The 25,125-nt window shown below is 41.4% G+C and overlaps 1 protein-coding gene across 26 annotated transcripts in view; it reads right to left on the bottom strand.

Annotated features, from left to right (window-relative positions):
* Positions 1-371: 371 nt before the first annotated feature.
* Positions 372-25,125, bottom strand: part of LOC121323149 (CLIP-associating protein 1-like) — a 98,143-nt gene continuing 73,389 nt past the window's right edge. For 18 of the 26 annotated variants that reach the window (XM_041263982.1, XM_041263985.1, XM_041263981.1 and 15 more), the window contains 13 exons: positions 24,632-24,775; positions 22,486-22,581; positions 19,889-20,032; positions 19,488-19,594; positions 18,379-18,495; positions 14,238-14,385; positions 12,707-12,944; positions 9,499-9,555; positions 4,742-4,932; positions 4,185-4,313; positions 2,343-2,549; positions 2,010-2,126; positions 372-937 (listed from right to left, as the gene is read on the bottom strand). In XM_041263982.1, the coding sequence (XP_041119916.1) occupies positions 851-937; positions 2,010-2,126; positions 2,343-2,549; positions 4,185-4,313; positions 4,742-4,932; positions 9,499-9,555; positions 12,707-12,944; positions 14,238-14,385; positions 18,379-18,495; positions 19,488-19,594; positions 19,889-20,032; positions 22,486-22,581; positions 24,632-24,775 (1,782 nt within the window). In that variant the 3' untranslated portion in view covers positions 372-850. The remainder of the gene's footprint in view (positions 938-2,009; positions 2,127-2,342; positions 2,550-4,184; positions 4,314-4,741; positions 4,933-9,498; positions 9,556-12,706; positions 12,945-14,237; positions 14,386-18,378; positions 18,496-19,487; positions 19,595-19,888; positions 20,033-22,485; positions 22,582-24,631; positions 24,776-25,125) is intronic. The other 8 variants (XM_041263997.1, XM_041263999.1, XM_041264002.1 and 5 more) reach the window with 3 other exon arrangements.

Below are 25,125 nucleotides of genomic sequence, written 5' to 3'. Positions count from 1 at the left end.
TATTCCATTACAGTACCAGTGGGCCTGCCAAATGATCTCAAAGTTTTAACTGGAATTTATATTGAAGATTAAAACTATTTAATCCTAACCAGTGTGTAGGTCGTGTCCTCCCCCTCTCCCTCTCCCAACATGTAAAATGATCAAGAATGGATATTCAGTAAGGACCTTGTGGAAATGCTGGACCATTGTTTACCTCGTTTCAGATTGAAATAACACTCCTACCTCTCAAACCCTCGGACAAGCAGCTTTTTTTCGGGTTGCAATTTCCTATTTAAAATTAAATTAATATTTCTAAATAATGTTAAGCGAAGAACAAATAAAAAAAAATAAAAAAAAGTTGGCCGTTTCATTTATATATTTTAAAAAAGAAATAAAATATACCTTCGCTCAAATATCAGAAATTGATTGACTTGAATATACAGTGTGAAACTTCCATATGTCAGAATCCTGTGAGTTAGTGCTTACATTAAAAACAAAACAAAACCAAAACACGATCCGACACTTACTCAGAAACTGATTGACTTGAATATACAGTGTGAAACTTCCATATGTCAGAATCCTGTGAGTTAGTGCTTACATTAAAAACAAAACAAAACCAAAACACGACCCGACACTTACTCAGACCTCGACTACATTCATGGCTCTTTAAGAAAGGGGACTGAAAAGAAGAGAAAGCTAAAGAATGTTACACAGAGAAGTGGAGAAGCGTTTGAAACATTGACTGCAACAGGGTCTTGCCCCTAGCTTTGTAGAAAGGACTGTGCTGATGTGAACACTAGAGCAGAAAGGTCTCTGTGGAGGCGCAGCTCTGCGATCCTGACGGACGAGGATTCAGTCCCACGCTGCTCTGCTAGCTGTGAGTCGACACGTCCGAGGAGGAGCTGCTGTTGCTGTTGGTGGTCTGGGCTCTCTTGATGTACAGATTCAACAGCTTCATCTGAAACACACAATGCTTGTTCAGTGAGACCTCGGTTTACTGAGGGGTTGATCTGATCAGCTTCCACCCTGCTGGGATAAGACACTTGTAGACTGTACACTGCCGAACCTCCCGGACTGATCACACACTTCTATCACTGAGGAGTATAACTGAGGGAGTACAATCCAGAGTGATTCTGCATGCTGTAAAACACTCCAGCAAAATCCAGCTGTGCCTTAACCTTAAGGGTTATCAAAATCGACCCCTTCTTAAACACACAGATATACAATATATAAAACACTAAATCCAAAGTCTCAGTGCTTTCATTCAGTCACTGTAACATTCTGAATACCTTCAGATTTTACAACTTTGCAAGCTTCTAGAGCCATGTTTAGGAATGCAAGTTGAGCAGCCATTCACTGCAATCCTTGGAGAGTCTAATGGGAATCGGTTTGACATTTTTACATTTGCCACCATATCCTGCACTGTGATTGTAATTACTGTTAAAAACAGCAATCGTTTTTTTTTTTCCTGACAGAAACACAAGCTCTCTAACAGGACTCTGTAATGGCAGACAGTCATAGTTGTGTAATTATGTAACTACACTATTGTGGGTAATCGCGCAACTGCTCAACACAAACAGGTTGAATCCTGTCAATCAAGTGGCAAACTAATAATAGCAAAAGAGCATGTGATGATGAAGTGAGAAACCCAAGCAGGAAGGAAGGATGAAACACAGGAAAGCAATGGACGGGGGGCAGTGAACGTGTGATTTACAGGGTTAACTGGTAGCAGCCATCGTCTACTATCAGCACTGTTCTGAGGAACAGGACTGAGCAGAGCTCTGTGCCAAACAAAGATCTCAGATCTTATCAGCACAGTTACAGCATTACCACGGGCTTCCTTTGCTGTGTTCAATATCTCTTCCATCACAATAAAGAGGGAGGATGGTTCAGTGAGAAGGTTGCTCACACTACTGAGTAGACATATGTTTTCTAAAGCCTTTGTTAATCCAGTTTTGAGGGCAACAGAGACCGGACTGACAGGTACAAGCACTCCTACACAACACAGTACTTCAGCACTGTTACTGTACCTTGCTTCCAGTGAGCTGTGCAAGGTGTGGTTTCAGCTCTTCTCCAATTACTGAATAGATGGCAACCAGGCAAAAGACACTGGCCTTGCGAACACTGCTCTCTGTGTTATCATAGCCCTAAAAACACATATACACACACACACAGAAACAAAAATAGCTGACAGATCAAACACGAAAAACAAAAAAAGATAGAATTCAAACAAATCCCCCCCCCCCACCCTCCCCTACAATATTCTTGTATTTCCTGCATGATTTGAATGCAGCTTGTGAAACTGTAACACAATACTAAAACAACACTGTTTCACAAGCGCACACCACTAGCTGCGGCTCTACCTGAAGCAATCCAGGGATAATGTCTGGGAGGAGCTGGTGGAGACTCTCCTTTGAAATGCGCTCAATGACCTTCGTTTGCATTTTGATGGCAGCCAGGTTAATGGGGTAATCGGCTGTCTGGATGATGGGGCACAGCACTTTGATGCACTGTTCAGGGTGAATGGAGCTGGCCAGAGTGGAAGCTGCCTCCTCCGCAGCCCTCACAACCTGAGAGAGAAATTCAACAGAGCACACACGAGCCCTTTCCATTAGAGGTCATTGCAAAGACAAGCAAGACAGCAGGCCAAGGACAAGGCAAGCAGGAACGCACACTGTGTTCCTCGGAGTGTTAACCAGTGCTTTTCAATCCACTCTCTCACCTCGCTAGCTTTACTGTACAGTATTACCTCTCCTGTTTTCTTTCATTTCTTATTGTTCTCTGCTTGCTTTTAAGGTAATGCAAATATTTCAAAATGCAACCCTATCGATAAATTGCTGACACTTTTGCTGCAGGTGACACATGAAATGATGTTACAGGACTCTGCAGAACTTTATTACTTATAGTGCAGCACTGTCTGCATATTCCAGCTGGGTGTAAGGGCAAGATGGGGTTTAAAAACATTTCATATTACATTAAAAATAAAGAATACAAAACTGCTTCCAATGCTTCAAAAAAGCCAAGTTTAAATAAAATGTAGCTTTCAAATAAAAAAACTTTACCCCCAGTTTACATCCCAGTCTCAAGCAAGCCAGGCAGTTTTTTTGTTTTTTTTTCTCTCAAACCTTCACATACAGCATGTGTGCACTTGGATCAATCCTTTTTATTTTCGCCTTCACAAACTATTGGTGAATTTGTTTGCAGAATAAACATACATAATGCAAGCTATTATCCAGCTTTAAGCACTCCCAACAGGCGTGATTTGAACAGCAGCATTTTGAATGAAATATTTAGGAACATAAGCATAAAGTTTCGCTCAACTGGAAAAGGAGGCTGCTGGCTCTGGTTGTGGAGAACACTGGAGGTTTGATAGTTGAGATCTCTACAAGAGGGGTAATCTGCAGAATTCATGCTGCCCGCTTCTCAGGGGCCCTAGAGCTTCACAGTTACAAAGCTGTGCCTCAATAGTTCATTAGAATCTCAACAGCCGTTGTTTACACTACAATGAACATTACGGCTAGCCCCTTACTTACTGCAGAATGTAGGCAGCTAGTAGACAAATTGACAGTTTATGAGCCTGAGATAAAAGGGAGTCTAATCTTCCACAGCATCTCTCTTCAAAGCAAACTTCCAACGACCTTTTCACTTGTCCAAGGGCAGACGACCACTCCAGACGTTCTGAATATTAATAGAGAGCTGCTCGTGCAACTGAGGCTGAATTTGCTAAGGGCATTCTTCAGGGCGAGTTATTGGGTGTGTATGGAGACTGTCTGTCGGACTTCCTGTATGTCTGACATATACCTGGAGAGCCACTGCTCAAGATGCAATGACACCTGAGAAGGTTTTACACAAGGGGGGCACGGCACTGACTTGCTTGTTTCATTTGCTTTTAAATGAAACGACACACAGGCAGTTGTACAAGAAAAATGCAGCCTTTACATCACACCACTAGCCTAACTATACATGTGTGATCACATGAAGTGATACTCAAATAAATACAGAATGCAATGGCACTTGCTGCAACTTCAAAACATTGTCCCGATTAGATAAACAGATGAGATAATGGGTTGCACATCGCTCTCGTGATTCGGGCAGGATGAAATTAAAGATTCACAGAGCCTGGGAGACTGCAGCGCAGCAAAACAAGCCTAGTTGTGTGTGACTCTCTTTGCGTTGCAGAGGAGTACAGTCTGCCTGGCACTCGCCTCTTTATGGGAATCCTTATGTGCCTCCAGCGTCTTCATGATTGTCAGCTCTGCGTAGTTCTTGAACCGTGCCGGCTGGTTCCTCAGGATCTCCTTCAATACCCGCAGTGCCAGGGCTCTGATGGAGTGCTAAAATAGACAGGCACAATGAGAATCAAAACTACTGTATCATGCAAATCACACCAAAAAATCACATTACATGCGCCCGCAGTAGATTGTGATTACCAACTTGAAAAGGCTTCTTATGACCAGAATTCTTAATGGCAACATGAAGACGACAAAAAAACGAACTGCAGAATCCGACAATAGATCTGGATACTGGTGATTAGGAACAGAAACCCCTCATTAACTAGCATTTGGTATGTAATGGCAGTTCATTGCCTGCAGAATAGAAGCACTCTCACTTTTGGCTGGGAATACCAAACTCTTACCACAGTCAGTATCAAAAAGTAGCGCCTGCACATCGATGCTTAAAAACGCATCCCATGCTAGAAGTGTAGCCCGTTTAAAACACGGATAACCGGAGCTCGGGGTCTCTGCAAAGAAAGGGGGCGCACCTCCTTGTCTCCCAGCGTCTCCAGCAGCAGCAGGAGGATGGTCTTGAAGTGCTCGTCCCACACGGCCAGGCTGCCCTCGCGGGTGATCTTCAGGAGATCCAGCAGGGCACCCCTCCGCTCCTCCACATGCTCGTTGTGATTGGACAGCTCCTTCAGGAGGTCAGCTACCAGGTCCGAGTGATCAATGGGAACTTCAGAGACAAAATGTAAAAGCAGGTTACCACCGGGGGGGTGACAAGCTACCTGCAACCCGTCTGCTCAGTCCCATAAAAACATAACACATGTGTGAATGACTGTCACTGCAATGCCCACGGGCGCCGGTCTGCTAGGTTCCTAGAACACCTGCTGGCATCTGTGCCCTGTTCTATGATAGCTTTGTCTGAGAAGGACAGAAGTGCTGGTAGGCATTCTAAAAGTACTTCTATAAAGCACCATGCGTCTTTGAATTCCACATGCAAGACACGGTGAAGCCTGCATTTGCACGGTAGAAATGGCAATGGAATGATTGTTAATAGGGTTTCCCTCTGGCTTTATATGCTGCTAAAGGATACAATTTGCATGTCATTAAGCAGCGGAACAGCATAAAGGCTTTTTTAAATTACTATTATATATATTTTTAATTCCATATATGCCAACAAACTGCCTAAATTTCTCCAGCAAAGAGCAAAACTAACTTCAATCAAATACATCAAACTGTCAGACAAAATTAGAAGCATTAAATTCAATGCTAGGTGTGTCTAAAAGTTACGGATCAAGCATCTTTATCTACTGAAATAAATTACACTATACAATATGCCCATTGTATCTTAGAAGCTTTAAAAAGAGTGCTAGTAGACAGTAATGGTAGTAGTAGCAATGTTATATCTCGGCTGCAACTTGTACAGAATGCTTCTGCAAGAGTTAACTGGGAGTAAGAAACATGATCATATCACCCCTGTGCTGGAGTCCTTGCATTGGCTCCCTGTTCGATTTAGGATAGATTTTAAAGGTGCTATTATTAACCTATAAGGCTCTAAATGCTTCAGCTGCATTGCACTGAAATTATGGAACGACTTGCCTAGTACTATAAAGGAAGCTCCTCCTGCCGATGCTTTTAAATCTTGTTTAAAAACACACTTGTATAGCTTGGCTTACGCAAGTTTTTAAAGTGATATTCTCTCGCTTCTGCAGTCTTATTTTATTTTATTTATTTTGTATGTGTTTTAGTACTGATTATATATATTTTTGTATGTGTTTTAGTACTGATTATATATATTTCTGTGTCTTATTATTGATTATATATATATATTATATATATATATATATATATATATATATATATATATATATATATATATATATATATACACACACACACAGTACTGTGCAAAAGTTTTAGGCAGGTGTGAAAAAATGCTGTAAAGTAAGAATGCTTTCAAAAATAGACATGTTAATAGATTATATTTATCAGTTAACTAAATGCAAGGTGAGTGAACAGAAGAAAAATCTACATCAAATCAATATTTGGTGTGACCACCCTTTGCCTTCAAAACAGCATCAATTCTTCTAGGTACACTTGCACACAGTTTTTGAAGGAACTCAGCAGGTAGGTTGGCCCAAACATCTTGGAGAACTAACCACAGTTCTTCTGTGGATTTAGGCAGCCTCAGTTGATTCTCTCTCTTCATGTAATCCCAGACAGACTCGATGATGTTGAGATCAGGGCTCTGTGGGGGCCATACCATCACTTCCAGGACTCCTTGTTCTTCTTTACGCTGAAGATAGTTCTTAATGACTTTCGCTGTATGTTTGGGGTTGTTGTCATGCTGCAGAATACATTTGGGGCCAATCAGATGCCTCCCTGATGGTATTGCATGATGGATAAGTATCTGCCTGTACTTCTCAGCACTGAGGAGACCATTAATTCTGACCAAATCCCCAACTCCATTTGCAGAAATGCAGCCCCAAACTTGCAAGGAACCTCCACCATGCTTCACTGTTGCCTGCAGACACTCATTTGTGTACCGCTCTCCAGCCCTTCGGCGAACAAACTGCCTTCTGCTACAGCCAAATATTTCAAATTTTGACTCATCAGTCCAGAGCACCTGCTGCCATTTTTCTGCACCCCAGTTCCTGTGTTTTCGTGCATAGTTGAGTTGCTTGGCCTTGTTTCCACGTCAGAGGTATGGCTTTCTGGCCGCATCTCTTCCATGAAGGCCACTTCTGACCAGACCTCTCTGGACAGTAGATGGGTGTACCAGGGTCCCACTGTTTTCTGCCAATTCTGTGCTGATGGCATTGCTGGACATCTTCCGATTGCGAAGGGAAGTAAGCATGATGTGTCTTTCATCTGCAGCAGTAAGTTTCCTTGGCCGACCACTGCGTCTACGGTCCTCAACGTTGTCCGTTTCTTTGTGCTTCTTCAAAAGAGCTTGGATAGCACATCTGGAAACTGCTGTCTGCCTGGGAGAGACCTTGCTGATGCAGTATAACTACCTTGTGTCTTGTTGCTGTGCTCAGTCTTGCCATGGTGTATGACTTTTGACATTAAACTGTCTTCAGCAACCTTACCTTGTTAGCTGAGTTTGGCTGTTCCTCACCCAGTTTTATTCCTCCTACACAGCTGTTTCTGTTTCAGTTAATGATTGTGTTTCAACCTACATATTGAATTGATGATCATTAGCACCTGTTTGGTATAACTGTTTAATCATACACCTGCCTATATGCCTACAAAATCCCTGACTTTGTGCAAGTGTACCTAGAAGAATTGATGCTGTTTTGAAGGCAAAGGGTGGTCACAACAAATATGGATTTGATGTAGATTTTTTTTCTGTTCACTCAGTTTGCATTCAGTTAATTGATAAATATAATCTATTTTGAAAGCATTCTTACTTTACAGCATTTTTTCACACCTGCCTAAAACTTTTGCACAGTACTGTGTATGTGTGTGTGTGTGTGTGTGTATATATATATATATATATATTTCTAAGTGTTTTATTGCTGATTATATATATATATTTCTATGTGTGTTTTATTTGATGATTATATAGATTTGTATGTGTTTTTTATCATGTAAGGCGCTTTGTGGCGACCCCCATTAAAAAGTGTATACAAAAATAAAGACTGATTGATTGATTGACAATTATTTAAAAAACGTCCATTTGTATACAAAAACACACCTGCTTGTTATCTAGGACTGGCAGAGGTGCCCAAAATCATCCCAACATGCAATACAAAACACAGCCCACACAAGAGGAGAACAGCGTGCACTGTATCAATCTCACTTTACCCATAAACCACAGTGACTGTTATTGAGCTTCTCCTCGACTGATTTATTTGCATTTTATTTTTTTTAATTTACAATTTCGCCATTTGAGGACCCCCCCACCCCCATTTAATAACTCACTTTTATTTCGTTTTTTTCTAAATGTTTAAAACAGAAAGTAAACGTATTAGTTCATTACATTATACACAAACGTTGCTATAATACATTTTTACATTTTGTATTTGAATACATGTTAAGATTTACTGGTAAATGTCAACCTTTACCAAACAAAACAGTAAACGTCAGAAATAAATGAACATGACAATGCTTTATTTCGGACATTTCCAAGTAAATCTCAAGAGTAACCACGTGTCTTTGGCTCGTGACCGAATGTCTCGCTTTGTGCATTGCAAGACTCCAAGACTCCTGTGCAACACCAAGAGCCACAAGAGACTGCATGCTGCGGTAAGTAAAGATATCTATTCAGTGCCTGTCTTGTGGCATTTTGTGTCAAAACCAAGGTGTGATTATCTGTTGAAAAAATCAAGGTCCTAAATGAATTAATCTGCATTTAACAGAATTTATTTTTCATCAAACGACTACGTATTTCGAGTACAATAGCCTTCAACACCATTGTGACGAGTTCGAATTGTTCAATTGGGCATGAATATGTGTATGCAGAAATAAACAGTGTTTGACATTAATGATTATTTTGTTAATGGACAATTTATTTGCAGGAATAAAATCATTCTTCGATGATATATTTGCATTTACCAATACGCTTCGGTGAATCATAACAGCACATGGGTAAATGTCTGAAGAGCAATTTATTTCTTCGTAATTTCAGACTTGGTAAATGTTGACAGTTACTGGTAAAACTTAAAATTGACCAGATTCAGAGTTTTCCCGTAACATATACAATACAACTGCTTTCTTACAGTCGTGTAAGATCAAGTCTCACTGATGAAATCCTTAGGCCGCTCCCTCATTCCGGCTCTTACACGTTAAAACAATAGGCACCCTCCCTTACGAGTTCTGAATAAATGTTTCTATGGCTCAGTCGTCACTCTAATGGGCAATCTTTGGTATTTATTTATTGCATTGCTTTTAACCAACACTGTGTAAAAAGATCAGGTCTGTCACTGCTGCCATGTCCTACTGTTTGTAATAGTATTACTTGTATCAGGTGACTCCACCATTGTGCTTTCATTCTTTCCAGTGACACAATAACACACATTTTAAAGTGAACTGAATAACCCAACTATCAACCTGGGGGTAAAAACAGCACAACAACTACATCATCATCAAGGGTAAGTGCATCATGACCTGTGGAAACTCAATACAGCTTTCTTTAATTCAAAAAAATATACTAATAACAACAACAACATCAACAACAACAACAACAACAACAATACACACACACACACACACGCCACCAAATACATACAAGATGATCACTTTGGGTTTGCAACTTAACGATTCGTGACTTATTGTGCATTTAAAATGACTTTACCAGGTGTAAAACCCTTGGGATGCAGCATCTTGTTTTCAAGGCAGTCCTGGCGACGGCCTGGAGAGGACAGGAACACTCAGGGTTAACAGAAGAACGGCACACTGCGGCACATTGGTAAGCAGTGAAAACATTACAAAGAAACAAATCATTGATAATCAACACGTCTATACATGTCTATCCTTTAACTGAGGTGAGAATATGTACCAATGAGCACGCTGAATCCTCTAACCATGTGAGAATATGTACCAATGGGCATGTTGAACCCTCTAACCATGTGAGAATGTGTACCAATGGGCATGTTGAACCCTCTAACTAAGAGGTGAGAATGTGTACCAATGGGCATGTTGAACCCTCTAACCATGTGAGAATATGTACCAATGGACATGTTGAACCCTCTAACCATGTGAGAATATGTACCAATGGGCATGTTGAACCCTCTAACCATGTGAGAATATGTACCAATGGACATGTTGAATCCTCTAACCACGTGAGAATATGTACCAATGGGCATGTTTAACTTTGCCCATTGGTACATATAACTATCATAACTGAGGCAGAAGTGTTAAAGGGACTAGGAGCTCATAAAATAAACAAATCCCCTGGGCCGGATGAGATCCTCCCAGTAGTACTCAAAGAAATGAAAGAAGTAATTTACAAACCGCTAACCAAGATCATGCAGCAGTCTCTTGACACAGGGGTGGTACCGACAGACTGGAAAATTGCAAACGTAATACCAATCCACAAAAAGGGAAACAAAACTGAACCAGGTAACTACAGACCAGTAAGCCTGACTTCTATTATATGCAAACTTATGGAAACTATAATAAGATCCAAAATGGAAAATTACCTATATAGTAACAAGGTTCTGGGAGACAGTCAACATGGTTTTAGGAAAGGGAGATCGTGTCTAACTAACTTGCTTGATTTTTTTGAGGATGCAACATCGATAATGGATAATTGCAAAGCATATGACATGGTTTATTTAGATTTCCAGAAAGCTTTTGACAAAGTCCCGCACAAAAGATTAATTCTCAAACTGAACGCAGTTGGGATTCAAGAAAACACATGTACATGGATTAGGGAGTGGTTAACATGTAGAAAACAGAAAGTACTGATTAGAGGAAAAACCTCAGAATGGAGTGTGGTAACCAGTGGTGTATCACAGGGATCAGTATTAGGTCCTCTGCTATTCCTAATCTACATTAATGATTTAGATTCTGGTATAGTAAGCAAACTTGTTAAATTTGCAGATGACACAAAAGTAGGAGGAGTGGCAAACACTGTTGCAGCAGCAAAGGTCATTCAAAATGATCTAGACAAGATTCAGAACTGGGCAGACACATGGCAAATGACATTTAATAGAGAAAAGTGTAAGGTACTGCACGCAGGAAATAAAAATGTACATTATAAATATCATATGGGAGATACTGAAATTGGAGAAGGAATCTATGAAAAAGACCTAGGAGTTTTTGTTGACTCAGAAACGTCTTCATCTATCAATGTGGGGAAGCTATAAAAAAGGCTAACAAGATGCTCGAGTACATTGTGAAAAGTGTTGAATTTAAATCAAGGGAAGTAATGTTAAAACTGTACAATGCACTAGTAAGACCTCATCTTGAATATTGTGTGCAGTTCTGGTCACCTCGCTATAAAAAAGATATTGCTGCTCTAGAAAGAGTGCAAAGAAGAGCGACCAGAATTATTCCGGGCTTAAAAGACATGTCATATGCAGACAGGCTAAAAGAATTGAATCTGTTCAGTCTTGAACAAAGAAGATTACGTGACGACCTAATTCAAGCATTCAAAATTCTAAAAGGAACTGACAGTGTCGACCCAAGGGACTTTTTCAGCCTGAAAAAAGAAACAAGGACCAGGGGTCACAAATGGAGATTAGACAAAGGGGCATTCAGAACAGAAAATAAGAGGCACTTTTTTACACAGAGAATTGTGAGGGTCTGGAATCAACTCCCCAGTAATGTTGTTGAAGTCGACACCCTGGGATCCTTCAAGAAGCTGCTTGATGAGATTCTGGGATCAATAAGCTACTAAGAACCAAACGAGCAAGATGGGCCGAATGGCCTCCTCTCGTTTGTAAACTTTCTTATGTTCTTATGTTCTATCCTCTAACCATGTGAGAATATGTACCAATGGGCATGATGAATCCTCTAACCATGTGAGAATATGTACCAGTGGGCATGTTGAACCCTCTAACTAAGAGGTGAGAATATGTACCAATGAGCACGCTGAATCCTCTAACCATGTAAGAATATGTACCAATGAGCATGCTGAATCCTCTAACCATGTGAGAATACGTACCAATGAGCACGCTGAATCCTCTAACCATGTGACAATATGTGCCAGTGGGAATGCTGAATTCTCTAATCATGTCAGAATATGTACCAGTGGGAATGCTGAATCCTCTTTTCTGTGCTGCAGTGTAGCCAATGTTAACAAAAAATACCAGCATATATTTCAAAATCATTTCCTGAAATTATGGAGATCTTAACAAAAACAAAACAAAAAGTGAGGCTTCCCCTACCTAACTGGTGCTAGCCAGGCTGGGTTTGGGGTTTCGAATCATCAACACTGCATTTGAATATACACCCGTTTTCAGGTAAACATTGATGCACAGCACTTATCAGATCTCACTCAGCGATGGCAGAGGGGTTTGAACTGCAAACTTCACTTTAATTATAGCATTCGGGTGTTTTGCAAACAGCACAGGGACAGTTTTACAGTTTGCATTAAGGAGGATTTGTATGCAGGTACAACACAGTGCCCTTTCCTACTTTGAGCCAAGATCCAGAAATATGATCCGACTGGCGTCTTTAGAATACAGGCTTTTTAAAAACAAGCCTTTTACAAAAAGCAACCCAGTGCTCTGTCGCGTTGATGGTGCAGGAAGCATTTTGTTCAGAAAATGAATTCAACATTTATCCTCTCTTATACAATAGTGTTATTACTGTTTTTGTTTTAAATGTCATTCTCTTAAGATGGACACATCCCTCCTTGCTATCTTAAAATTACTCTGCACAACATTATTTCCATGTTTTTATACTAGCTGCCAATAGAAAAAAAAAACAGAAAGAGATGAAACAACTCTATGGAACAAAAGTTAAAAACCCCAGAGTGTGACTGGGTGACTGGGGTTGTTGAGAGGTTATGAAGGGCACTGGACAGTGTGAAGCGAAGGTGTGCCAGTACATACCCTGCTCCAGATCATCATCGAACACAGCCTCATTGAGAGCGCCCTTGTCATAGGTGCTGATTGTGTCTGCGTAGTTGTAAGGGTTGTATTCGCGACTCCGTGGCCCCGAGAAGGAGCGCGGGGGAGGCGTGTTGAGTAAAGAGGTTTTGTTATCGAGAGCTGTTCTCCCTCCTTCCACCACATCAACACCGACACGAAGGTCTGTAACTGGAGACGCCATCCCACCCTCTCTGCACAGCTGCAAACAGAACAGAGAACATTTGATCACTGGAGACACCATCCTACCCTCTCTGCACACCTGCAAACAGAACAGAGAACATCTGGTCACTGGAGACACCATCCCACCCTCTCAGCACACCTGCAAACAGAACAGAGAACACTAGAGATGCCATCCCACCCTCTCTGCACACCTGCAAACAGAACAGAGAACACTGGAGACACCATCCCACCCTCTCTGCACACCTGCAAACAGAACAGAGAACACTGGAGATGCCATCCCACCCTCTCTTCACACCTGCAAACAGAACAGAGAACATCTGATCACTAGAGACACCATCCCACCCTCTCTGCACACCTGCAAACAGAACAGAGAATATCTGGTCTCTCCAAATCCTGTTCGTTCAACTCAAGAAATCCAGTTTTTCTCTTATACATTAAAAATACAGCTCTTCTTTTAAATGAAGCCATTTATTTTAATTAAAAGCTCTTTCCTTAACAGGCTGGAATGCAAGCTGACTAACTTGAAATAAAAAAATTGAAATGCTAATCAAGAGGTTACTTTTGAGAATGCCCCAGAGTGTTACCAAGTACAGGTTTCTTTTAGTCCAGTGCATATTATAGATGCATGGTTAACTGTACAATAAAATGAGTCCCTGCAGGCTACAGGTGATTAAGAGTGGGATACAAAAGGTAAAACCTTACCTTGGATTTTTTCAATGACCTGACCTTTAATTTGAACAATTTAATGCCTTTATTACTCTATTACACAAGCCCAAAGGTATGCGTTTTCAATCCCGATGGAAAAGTTTTAGTTTGGTTGTGGAAATTTTGCTTAACAAATAGAGAACATAGACATAATTCAGTAAATCCAATATCACTACATTATAACATTACTACACCCTTCCTATAACTTAATGGCCAATAGACTATCAACTGAATGGTCACAGTGTATTTTCATTGTGCGAAGGACGTAACAATTTCATTCGTTGTCCAAGATCTCAACGTGACATGGCTGGGATTCACAAAGGACTCCCAGTAGAAGTTTCATGAATACTGCATTTAATTCATCAAGACAAACCTGGCTCACAAGTTCACTGGAATGCCCAGGCATGTCTGAAATGAGAAAAGCTACTTTATTTATGTAGCTAGATTCCGTTTCTTGTACAAACACGTTATTTCTTTTCCTGTCCGGCGACACAATGTCCTGCAGGCTGGATTTTATAATAAATGTAGTGGGGTGGCTAAGCATTGTCTATCCCATGGGATACAAACACGGGCCTCACAGGGCTCAAATCTCTGGGACAGCACTTACTCCATCATCCTTCTTTCCCTCTCGTTTGATTGGCTCGTGCAGATCCTCCTGGCTCCGGTAGCTGTAGCTCTGGATGGCTTCCGTCACACCACGCAGCGAGCTGTAGATCTCATCCGAGTTCATGTTCTCAGTGTCATAATCCAGCATGCTGCAAGAGCAAAACACAGGGCATATCTTTGAAAATGCCTGTAATCTGCATGTCTGAAGCGCTAGGAGACAGGGCTGTCACAGGGCATGTCTTTGAAACCGTCTGTAACCTGCATGTCTGAAGCGCTAGGAGACAGGGCTGTCACAGGGCATGTCTTTGAAACGGTCTGTAACCTGAATGTCTGAAGCGCTAGGAGACAGGGCTGTCACAGGGCATGTCTTTGAAACGGTCTGTAACCTGAATGTCTGAAGCGCTAGGAGACAGGGCTGTCACAGGGCATGTCTTTGAAACTGTCTGTAACCTGCATGTCTGAAGCGCTAGGAGACAGGGCTGTCACAGGGCATGTCTTTGAAACTGTCTGTAACCTGAATGTCTGAAGCGCTAGGAGACAGGGCTGTCACAGGGCATGTCTTTGAAACTGTCTGTAACCTGCATGTCTGAAGCGCTAGGAGACAGGGCTGTCACAGGGCATGTCTTTGAAACGGTCTGTAACCTGAATGTCTGAAGCGCTAGGAGACAGGGCTGTCACAGAGCATGTCTTTGAAACAGTCTGTAACCTGCATGTCTGAAGCGCTAGGAGACAGGGCTGTCACAGGGCATGTCTTTGAAACGGTCTGTAACCAGCATGTCTGAAGCGCTAGGAGACAGGGCTGTCACAGGGCATGTCTTTGAAACAGTCTGTAACCTGCATGTCTGAAGCGCTAGGAGACAGGGCTGTCACAGGGCATGTCTTTGAAACGGTCTGTAACCTGCATGTCTGAAGCGCTAGGAGACAGGGCTGTCACAGGGCATGTCTTTGAAACGGTCTGTAACCTACATGTCTGAAGCGCTAGGAGACAGGGCTGTCACAGGGCATGTCTTTGAAACGGTCTGTAACCTTGCATGTCTGAAGCGCTAGGAGACAGGGCTGTTCCCGAGCATTTCCTGTGCACCAGAACTTCAAAGGAAAAATAATACTTCACAAGAATCTTTACATTTCTTAAATAAAATCAAATTGACAATTACTATTGCAATTACAGAATAGGTGACATTGCTAAAGCTTTTGACATTTTTTTTCTTCATGTTACAGAGAACAAGTTATTTTAGTGTTGGATTGTTTTGTTTATGAAATGTAAAGCAGGCCATTGATTGCAAAGAAATCTATTGAAACTGATCGATTGCAACATACATTTAATAGAAATCAGGTGTCCGGCAGATTGAAAGTTTGACCAAACGAAACTCAAATAAGCTGTTCCCGAGGGGAGGGCTCAGGGAACCCCCTACTTAAACAGCATGAGAAGAATAAGAAGGGCTGTGCAAACAAATACAATACTAAAATAAGAAAAGCAGGACAAAAAAAAAAAAAAAATCCCATGCAAAATGAAACAAACATATGATGAGATATTCACTGCAGTATTGTACTGGTGACGATGTATCACTGGGGTTTCAATATGATGAGATATTCACTGCAGTAAGTTTACTGGTGAGGATGCCATTCTGGCCCATCTTGCTTGTTTGGTTGTTAGTAGCTTATTGATCCCAAAATCTCATCAAGCAGCTTCTTGAAGGATCCCAGGGTGTCAGCTTCAACAACATTACTGGGGAGTTGATTCCAGACCCTCACAATTCTCTGTGTAAAAAAGTGTCTCCTATTTTCTGTTCTGAATGCCCCTTTTTCTAAACTCCATTTGTGACCCCTGGTCCTTGTTTCTTTTTTCAGGCTGAAAAAGTCCCTTGGGTCGACACTGTCAATACCTTTTAGAATTTTGAATGCTTGAATTAGGTCGCCATGTAGTCTTCTTTGTTCAAGACTGAATAGATTCAATTCTTTTAGCCTGTCTGCATATGACATGCCTTTTAAGCCCGGAATAATTCTGGTCGCTCTTCTTTGCACTCTTTCTAGAGCAGCAATATCTTTTTTTATAGCACTGACCAGAACTGAACACAATATTCAAGATGAGGTCTTACTACTGCATTGTACAGTTTTAACATTACTTCCCTTGATTTAAATTCAACACTTTTCACAATGTATCCGAGCATCTTGTTAGCCTTTTTTCATAGCTTCCCCACATTTCTAGATGAAGACATTTCTGAGTCAACAAAAACTGCTAGGTCTTTTTCATAGATTCCTTCTCCAATTTCAATATCTCCCATATGGTTTCAATATGATGAGATATTCACTGCAGTATTGTACTGGTGACTGATGTATCACTGGGGTTTCAATATGATGAGATATTCACTGCAGTATTGTACTGGTGACGATGTATCACTGGGGTTTCAATATGATGAGATATTCACTGCAGTATTGTACTGGTGACGATGTATCACTGGGGTTTCAATATGATGAGATATTCACTGCAGTATTGTACTGGTGACGATGTATCACTGGGGTTTCAATATGATGAGATATTCACTGCAGTATTGTACTGGTGACGATGTATCACTGGGGTTTCAATATGATGAGATATTCACTGCAGTATTGTACTGGTGACGATGTATCACTGGGGTTTCAATATGATGAGATATTCACTGCAGTATTGTACTGGTGAGAATACATCACTGGGGTTTCAATATGATGAGATAGTCACTGCAGTATTGTACTGGTGACGATGTATCACTGGGGTTTCAATATGATGAGATATTCACTGCAGTATTGTACTGGTGACGATGTATCACTGGGGTTTCAATATGATGAGATATTCACTGCAGTATTGTACTGGTGACGATGTATCACTGGGGTTTCAATATGATGAGATAGTCACTGCAGTATTGTACTGGTGACGATGTATCACTGGGGTTTCAATATGATGAGATATTCACTGCAGTATTGTACTGGTGAGGATACATCACTGGGGTTTCAATATGATGAGATATTCACTGCAGTATTGTACTGGTGACGATGTTTCACTGGGGTTTCAATATGATGAGATATTCACTGCAGTATTGTACTTGTGACGATGTTTCACTGGGGTTTCATAATATTATGTTCCTATAAGCAGTTTTGATCACTAGCTCTGCAATATGTGTTATGTATCCAATTTTTAAAAGTATTGCTGCAGATCAATAACAATACCCATAATTAAATGTGCTTCATTTTGCTCCAGGGTGTGGGTTCTCCTTATATATATATATATGATTGGTATTTCATTTATCACAATAAACATGACTGATGACACTGATGCAAATGCTGACCTTTGAGAAACTGAAGTGTACATGAGATATTGAATGAGTCTGAATCGGACAACAAGGATTAAATTACAAGTATTGAAAAAAAGCAAAAGTATTCAAATCAATTCAAAACCTGCCATTCCGATAACTCTTTGCTCCTTCTCCGTGAACTACAGTATTTCCCGAAAAAATTGTTTAAAAAAAAAAATCTTAAACTTTCAGCTCTTTTTAAAGACTTGGATCTCTCCTGAAAGACCTTTTGGTGGTTAAATGGCTGGTTTGTTGCCGCTGCCCCCGGTCCCACCTCTGCGCAGCTGTGTGATCTGATCCAGAATATTTACAAAGGCATCTCGACAATTCCTGCCGTACCTTTCTCTGCACATGCATTCATCTAGGTACGCTGGCATCATCTCTTCTGCCGTGCCCTGCATGGTTTCTTAAAACAGTCCCAGCAGTTCTCCACGTTGTCCAGCCATAAACTGCAAAGTCAGTTTGAGAAGTAACCGGATATTCCAGAATGCAAACAACGTCTTTCTCGCCACTGAAGAGGTAACGCTAACCTGGTATGGATACCTCACTATACCAGATAAAAAAGGACGATTTAAAAAGTACGCACACACACACATACATACATATATACATATTCGCAGCTGTGGCTTCGAACGGTTGTCTGGCACAGTCAATGCTACATGTCAAGTTACGGGGCAAACTTTAACAGTCAAAACACATGTCATACATATAAATTAGTGTCAAACGTGGGGGGGTGGGGGGTGGTGGTATAGGGCATGCGGGTTCTCTTCCTTCCCTGTAAATACCGTGGCACCCCGGCTGGTGCTTGCTGGTTACCTGGGAGAGTAAGAGCGTCTGAAGGCCCTGTGAGGGGGTGGAGCAAGGATGGAGTGAGGCTGAGAGGGGGGAGGGGGGTGCTTGGACAGCCCGTCAGCACTCCAACCCCACAAGCGACTGCAGCCACACAACAGTCAGGAGGAAGGGAAGGAAGGGAGGGTCAACAAAAACAGAGAAAAAGAGAAAGAGAAAGAGAAAAAAGAAAACTATAGTTCCATTGGCTTGTTAGGGGCATGCAATTATTAGAGAAAACTGTAAAGAATTAAAGCATGGAAACAAAATGGGAATGCTCTTTTTTTAGTCCGATAAAATAAACAGACTTTTTTTGGATATTTGATTCTTAAAAAAAATTAAAAAGGAGATGATCAAAGGAATATGTTGGGTTACAGAGTTCAGTCAGCTAGGCACGGTGTCACAATCAGAACAGTCTACTATCAATCCCAGCACACAGGAGAGCTTTACTAACAGAAACCGTACTCTGTGTTTACCTTTTTAAAAGACTTGCATGGTTTGGAATTGCTTACTTAGGATCAACGCACTTAAAAAAGGCCTATTATATATAGCCAATGGAGTTTGTGCTTTCCATAGGGGCTTACTGTATAGTCATTCATACCAAGTCACATTAATAGTCCCGCTTCATTCCAAAAACTAAACAGACAAAACCCGTAATCAGTGATCAATGAAGTGCCACGCTGACACGCTACACTGTAGCAACAAGACCACCCCATCCGTACTGTATAGAGTCACACTTTAATAACAGAGCACTCCACTTTGGTAATAGCATTGAACTAAAGACAGCAGAATGAAAAAAAAACATGCTGCAATGGGAAATTAGTCAAGGATTTATAGGGAAATCTTTTTGCCTGTCTTGTTTCGTTTCTATACACTTCTATAATGTCCTACATTTACTGTATCAACTGCTATACCCAAGTATTCACACTACAGTAATAAAAGGGGCATTTGTTCTTTTTAGGAATTGGGTCAGTATGACGTGGGTGCGATTTTATTAAGCCACTGGCTATAATTGTGCATGAAACTGATTTGACCTAATTTCCCATTTCAGACACTCCAGCTTGTCACCATGGGTGTGCTGGGACGCACAGCGTTACCTTGGTGACAGTCCTCCATGGGAACAGTTGGTTGGCGAGGTGAGGGGACTGGTTCTGCTGCTGGAGTGTCGTGAGGGGGTTCGTCCAATCGTGTTGCTTGGAGAGCCCTGGAGAGGGGAAGAGAATCCATCAGAAGCCATGGCTGGGGGTTGTGGGTTACAGCAAGGCAAATACATTGGTTGTAAGCAGTGGGTTTATCATACTCAAACTGAACTGTAAAAAATGAGGATAGCCTCATCTGAGATCTTTCACATTTCTTATACACTGACAATTCAATCAAGTGGATAAATTTGAAGAGCTGATGCTATTTGTTAGAATAACAATTGTGTACAATTATTAGACAATTTAAAAAGCAAACCAAAGTCTCTTATGCAAAGAAAGCCAATAGGTGTGTTTTTTACCACACTGGTGTTGCTGGAGTTCTTCAGGTGGCTGTGCAGGAGCTTGGTGGCACCGTCCTGGAATGTTTTTGGCAAGGCACCCAGCAGCATGGTGAATTCGGGGGTGTTCAACTCAAAGAGAGAAATCAAGACCACCTGGGCAGCCTGGGGAACACAGACATTCACTTCAGAGAAGAAAGAGAAAGAAAGAGAGAGAGGAGAGAGGGAGGGAGAGACCAGGGCAGCCTGGGAACACAGACAATCACTTCAGAGGAGAGAGAGCGAGAGCGACCAGGGCAGCCTGGGAACACAGACAATCACTCGGAGAAAAGAGAGAGAACAGGGCAGCCTGGGAACACAGACAATCACTTCAGAGAAAAGAGAGAGACCAGGGCAGCCTGGGAACACAGACAATCACTCGGAGAAAAGAGAGAGACCAGGGCAGCCTGGGAACACAGACAATCACTCGGAGAAAAGAGAGAGACCAGGGCAGCCTGGGAACACAGACAATCACTTCAGAGAAAAGAGAGACACTAGGGCAGCCTGGGAACACAGACAATCACTTCAGAGAAAAGAGAGAGACCAGAGCAGCCTGGGAACACAGACAATCACTTCAGAAAACAGAGACCAGGGCAGCCTGGGAACACAGACAATCACTTCAGAGAAAAGAGAGAGACCAGAGCAGCCTGGGAACACAGACAATCACTTCAGAGAAAAGAGAGACCAGAGCAGCCTGGGGAACACAGACAATCACTTCAGAGAAGAAAGAGACCATGTCGGAGAAAAGAAAACGAGGCATACAATTTAATTTTTTTTTTTTTTTTTTTTTTTTTTTTTTTTTAAAAAGGAGCAATATCTACATTCTGAAATAACGTGAAAATGGACGGCATATAAAAATCTGACAACTTCCACCCCTCTCCTCTTTTTTTTTTTTTTATTACAAAATCACTTGTTCTCTTACCTTAACAGAGATAACCTGATTAAGTGCACTGTATGATACTATTGTGGGTCTCATGTAGGAAGACTTAGTCAAGTCATGTAACAGATTATAATTCAGGACCCCTCAGTGGGATGCATGTTGGACAGGAATATAATGCGTTCTTGCTAGACCATGGAATTTAAAAAGGAATCATTAATGTTAAACCTGTTATTAACACACAGCTATACAGTGATTAGGACTCAACCCTAAACTGGGCAAACTTTCTTTTTGTAATGTCTGGTATACATACTAAAGAATGTCAACTGCAACACACCTAATGTATGGGAATATGTGTGCAAACATATACATACATTTTACAGGTTATTTATTTAGTTAGTTTTTTCAGGATTTCCAGAACCAGTTGCAGAATAAAAAGCAAATGCAATGATGCACCCAAGCACCTCTGGAGGCTTAAAGAACAGAACCAAGCAAGTGCTTCTGTAACTCCGCGACTGCAGAATCTCTCTTAGGATGAGTCCAATAGTGTGGGTTTGCCCGGTTACAGGGTCGGGTTCTAAACACATACTAGATTACCAAGCCTGCATGCAGCTGCTGCTACACCAAGCTTTCACATTAGGGAATGCAGCACGCAGCTCTCAGTTTAGTTTTAGTAGCGCGGTGCTGCAGTCTTCAGTTAATAAGCTCTCACACTGGAGATCCACACACAGGCAAGGTTAACTGCTGCAGTCAAGCACACAACTTTGATTGTGCTTTGAAAGCAGGCAATCCCAAGTTTATAAGAGTCAGCTAATGCAGGATTTATTATGCATTTGTTTAGTACAGCGTTTTGAAGGGACTGTACAGTACTGAACACCTGTGAGGACATGAATTATAAAATGATCATAGGGTTATCATCATATACATGAGAGTTGAGAAAGTAAACATGCCTTTGTAGCTTTCTACTTTTTACTCCTGTATCTTTTTTCTGAAAAAATGCATTAACATGTCCCCTTGTTTAACTAATCCAGTCACTCTTCATTACTTTCTTCTTTGCCCCTTTTTACCCCCTACAAGAAGCATGAAGATTTATAAAACATATTAATTTAGGATTGGAAAATCTGATGCTCTAACTGTATCTAGATGGAAATGTTAATAGGCAATGTAATAACAATAATAATAGAGAAGTTCTAGATGATGCACTTTATAAACTTTAATGAGAAATGTAATAATAACAATTCGGAAGACAAGTTCTAGATGATACACTTTATTTCAACAGCATTTGAGCTGTTGACTTTAGCTCAGCATTCACAACCTCCCTCCACAGAGACATGTGGCAAGATCACAATGCTTGTAACTTAAACGAAGATATTAACAACAAACAATTCCACAGAGCACAGATTCTTCTGCTGCCAGAGGCTGTCCTGTAGGTTTGAGATCTGATAGCAGGCCTGCCAATAACATACTGTAACCCAGTAACAAACATTCTTGTATACACTACCAGCAGCCCTCAACCCAGCTCAAAATAAACAAAACAAAAAACAAAACTGAAAAAAGACAAGCAGACAGACGGATGCACACACAAATAGTGATTTAAAGCCAGCCAGACAGAGCCAGGTTATTGAGACAGGCCACGCTGTTGGTTTAATGTTTCGTTTCATTGTGATTAGTATATTGTGCAGTTGCTTGCATTTCAGTCTACCTGCTTGCACCTTTCTTCCAGGTTTCCTTCCCCAGGCACTGAAGGGGTGGTACTGGACCTGCTAGGCAACGCATCAGTCACCCAGTTATGAAGGGTCTGGGTTTAACAGGTAGAATGGTAGGGTTAGGAAACAAAACAACAAACACAGGTTTACCTTCTTTTAAAATACCAGCACAATACTGATGCTGGGAGAGTAGGTGTAGCAGTGGCCTGTGCCACAGAGACACAGCATTACTCGCAGTGTGCTGCTGCTGCTGTATAAACACAGTCCCTGTTCCCCTGGTGTTGTGGCACAAGCCAGTGCTGGGCTTCCTTGCACCCAGGCAGGGGAACAAGATTAGCAGCCGTGTTCCACTATACATCTGGGTATCAACACAAGAGCAACACAAACACACAGGAAAAAACCTACATAAACAACTACTGCATTACAGGCATTACTTCTACAAAGGCAGTTCCCACCATTAACACTTTACAGCTGGCTTTCAAGCTTTGAGAAGGAGCGGTACTGTTTACCAGCACTCAGTTTTATGGCTGGGGGTTGATAAAGGTCTTTGCAACCGCGCTTCTCAGGAAACAAGAAAATGCAGTGTTTGAAGGTTCAGCCTGCACAGTTCGGCAAGGCTTGTGGTAATGCAGGACATTTTCTCATGAAGTTACTGGAAGGCAAACGCTCTTCACTTCACCATGAGAGCCAATGTTAATGTGTGTTGCGGGCGAAGCCCAATAATACAATACAAAAGAAAACCCATTCTAAAGGGATTTGGTAGGATAGGAAGGTCATTCATCACTTTTCCTTGTTAATAAATTATCAGGAAAGGTCAGGGATTATTACTGCACATAGCAGAAGTCATTATGAAGGACATATAAAGAAATGTGCAAAGCATTTCACTGCAATCAAGATATCATGTATAAGAATATACCATGATTACAGTTTAACCCAATTTGTATCAAACCCCTGAAATCAATCTGAAACAATGAATCCCTGAAACAATAAAGCTAAACTAAAACCCCATATCAATGAGCAGCTCAATCCAAAGCATGATATTCACATGCTGCAGGTGGGCTTGAGACGGGGCTTGGGAAGGGTCATCAGAACTATACATAATGTACAGTAATTAGTGAAAGAATGTAAAACCCTCCTTTAAGCTGCTTACAATGCAGCAGCATGCTCTCAAGGCTAGAACACAGCTACAGCTGTAGCCTGAAGGGATGCACTGCTATGCTTCGTAAGCCAAATTGTACCGGGAGTAAAATAAAAAGCTACAGCCTGACCGGCCAAGCCTGCAGAGTACATTCACTCTGAGACTGAATTACTGCTGCCCTCGGTATCAGTACCGCAATATACAATAAAAACAGAGAAGTGCATTAGAGCGGGTGTAGGGGAGGTCAAAGCAGGCATGAGCTTGATCTGGGCATTTCATTATTACAAAAAAACAAGAATAAACAACACTATATCAATGCATTTACTAGCAAACAGATTTTATGTTCTAACCTTTTCCATCCTGCACAGAGCTCAACAAGTCAGCTCCCGTCTTCTTTAATAAGAGTCAAGCAGAAGCACAACTGCATGTGCTATTAACAGTATGTCAGGAATTTCTATTCTAAGGCACTGTATGTGGGTACAGATCTTGAATTAAATGCTTACTTTTGAAACAGAAACATTATAAAAAGGGTCCCCCTTTGTCACCATCTCTGCAATCTTTTTCAAACCGTTGACTGATGTGCTGGCTTTGCCTGAGTGCTGAGTATCCTCCCAATGCACTGATTCAGGTAATCAGCCCCGCAATGAAACACCTTTCTTTGTGGGGAAGACACTTCAGCAGGCGGGAATGGGGTTGGGTTTGAACTCAAGAGGAACTCCTAGAAAGGATCTACCTGACCACATTCACCACCAACAGCTTAAACAAATCTGTTCATAAAAATAGAAATACACACATAGCAGAAACAGGGATGGAAGTAAGGCTCCCATTGCATAGCAGTTTGAGCCATTCCAGGTTTTACTATACACTGGGAGTCCTGCTTCCATCCCTGGATATGTGTGATTATCCATTCCTTTCTTGGAAAAAACTAAATTGCTGTTTTCCTGATTGCTTTTACGTGTTTTTAAAAGACACCTGGAGATTGTGACCAAATCCAGACAGCTTACCTTTCTCACGTCAGAGCTCTTTGGTTCTGTTGTCCAGGTTATAATTCGAGAAACAGCCAGTCGGGTCTCACTGGAATTCACAAAGTCAGTGGGGTCCATCTGCCTAGCCAGAGACTCTATATACTTCAGGATTGCAACCTTTACCTGGACCACGGGGAAATAAACAGAAACATCAGAAAGAAAGAAAGAAAAAGGAGACAGAAAAGTACAACGCTATATAATTACTTATGGATCCCTAAAGTCAAATCTTACCAAATATGTATCAGCACCATTTCATAGGTCTGAAACATTCCTGTTTAAAGGCTACTAATGACCTGAATGTCAATCCTATTTCAAAGCTGCAATTGTACCACTTCCCTGCACAGATCACATGAAAGACAGCAGTAAGAGACTGAGGCTTTGTGTGAAACTCCCAGAGGCATCTCTGCTCTTCCACACTGCTTCGTGTGAAACTCCCAGAGGCAGCTCTGCTCTTCCATGCTGCTTCGTGTGAA

Source organism: Polyodon spathula, chromosome 11 (genome assembly GCF_017654505.1).
Source record: "Polyodon spathula isolate WHYD16114869_AA chromosome 11, ASM1765450v1, whole genome shotgun sequence".
Lineage (NCBI taxonomy): Eukaryota > Metazoa > Chordata > Actinopteri > Acipenseriformes > Polyodontidae > Polyodon > Polyodon spathula.
Note: the sequence above shows the minus strand (reverse complement) of the source record. Positions and strands in the feature narration are given on the sequence as shown.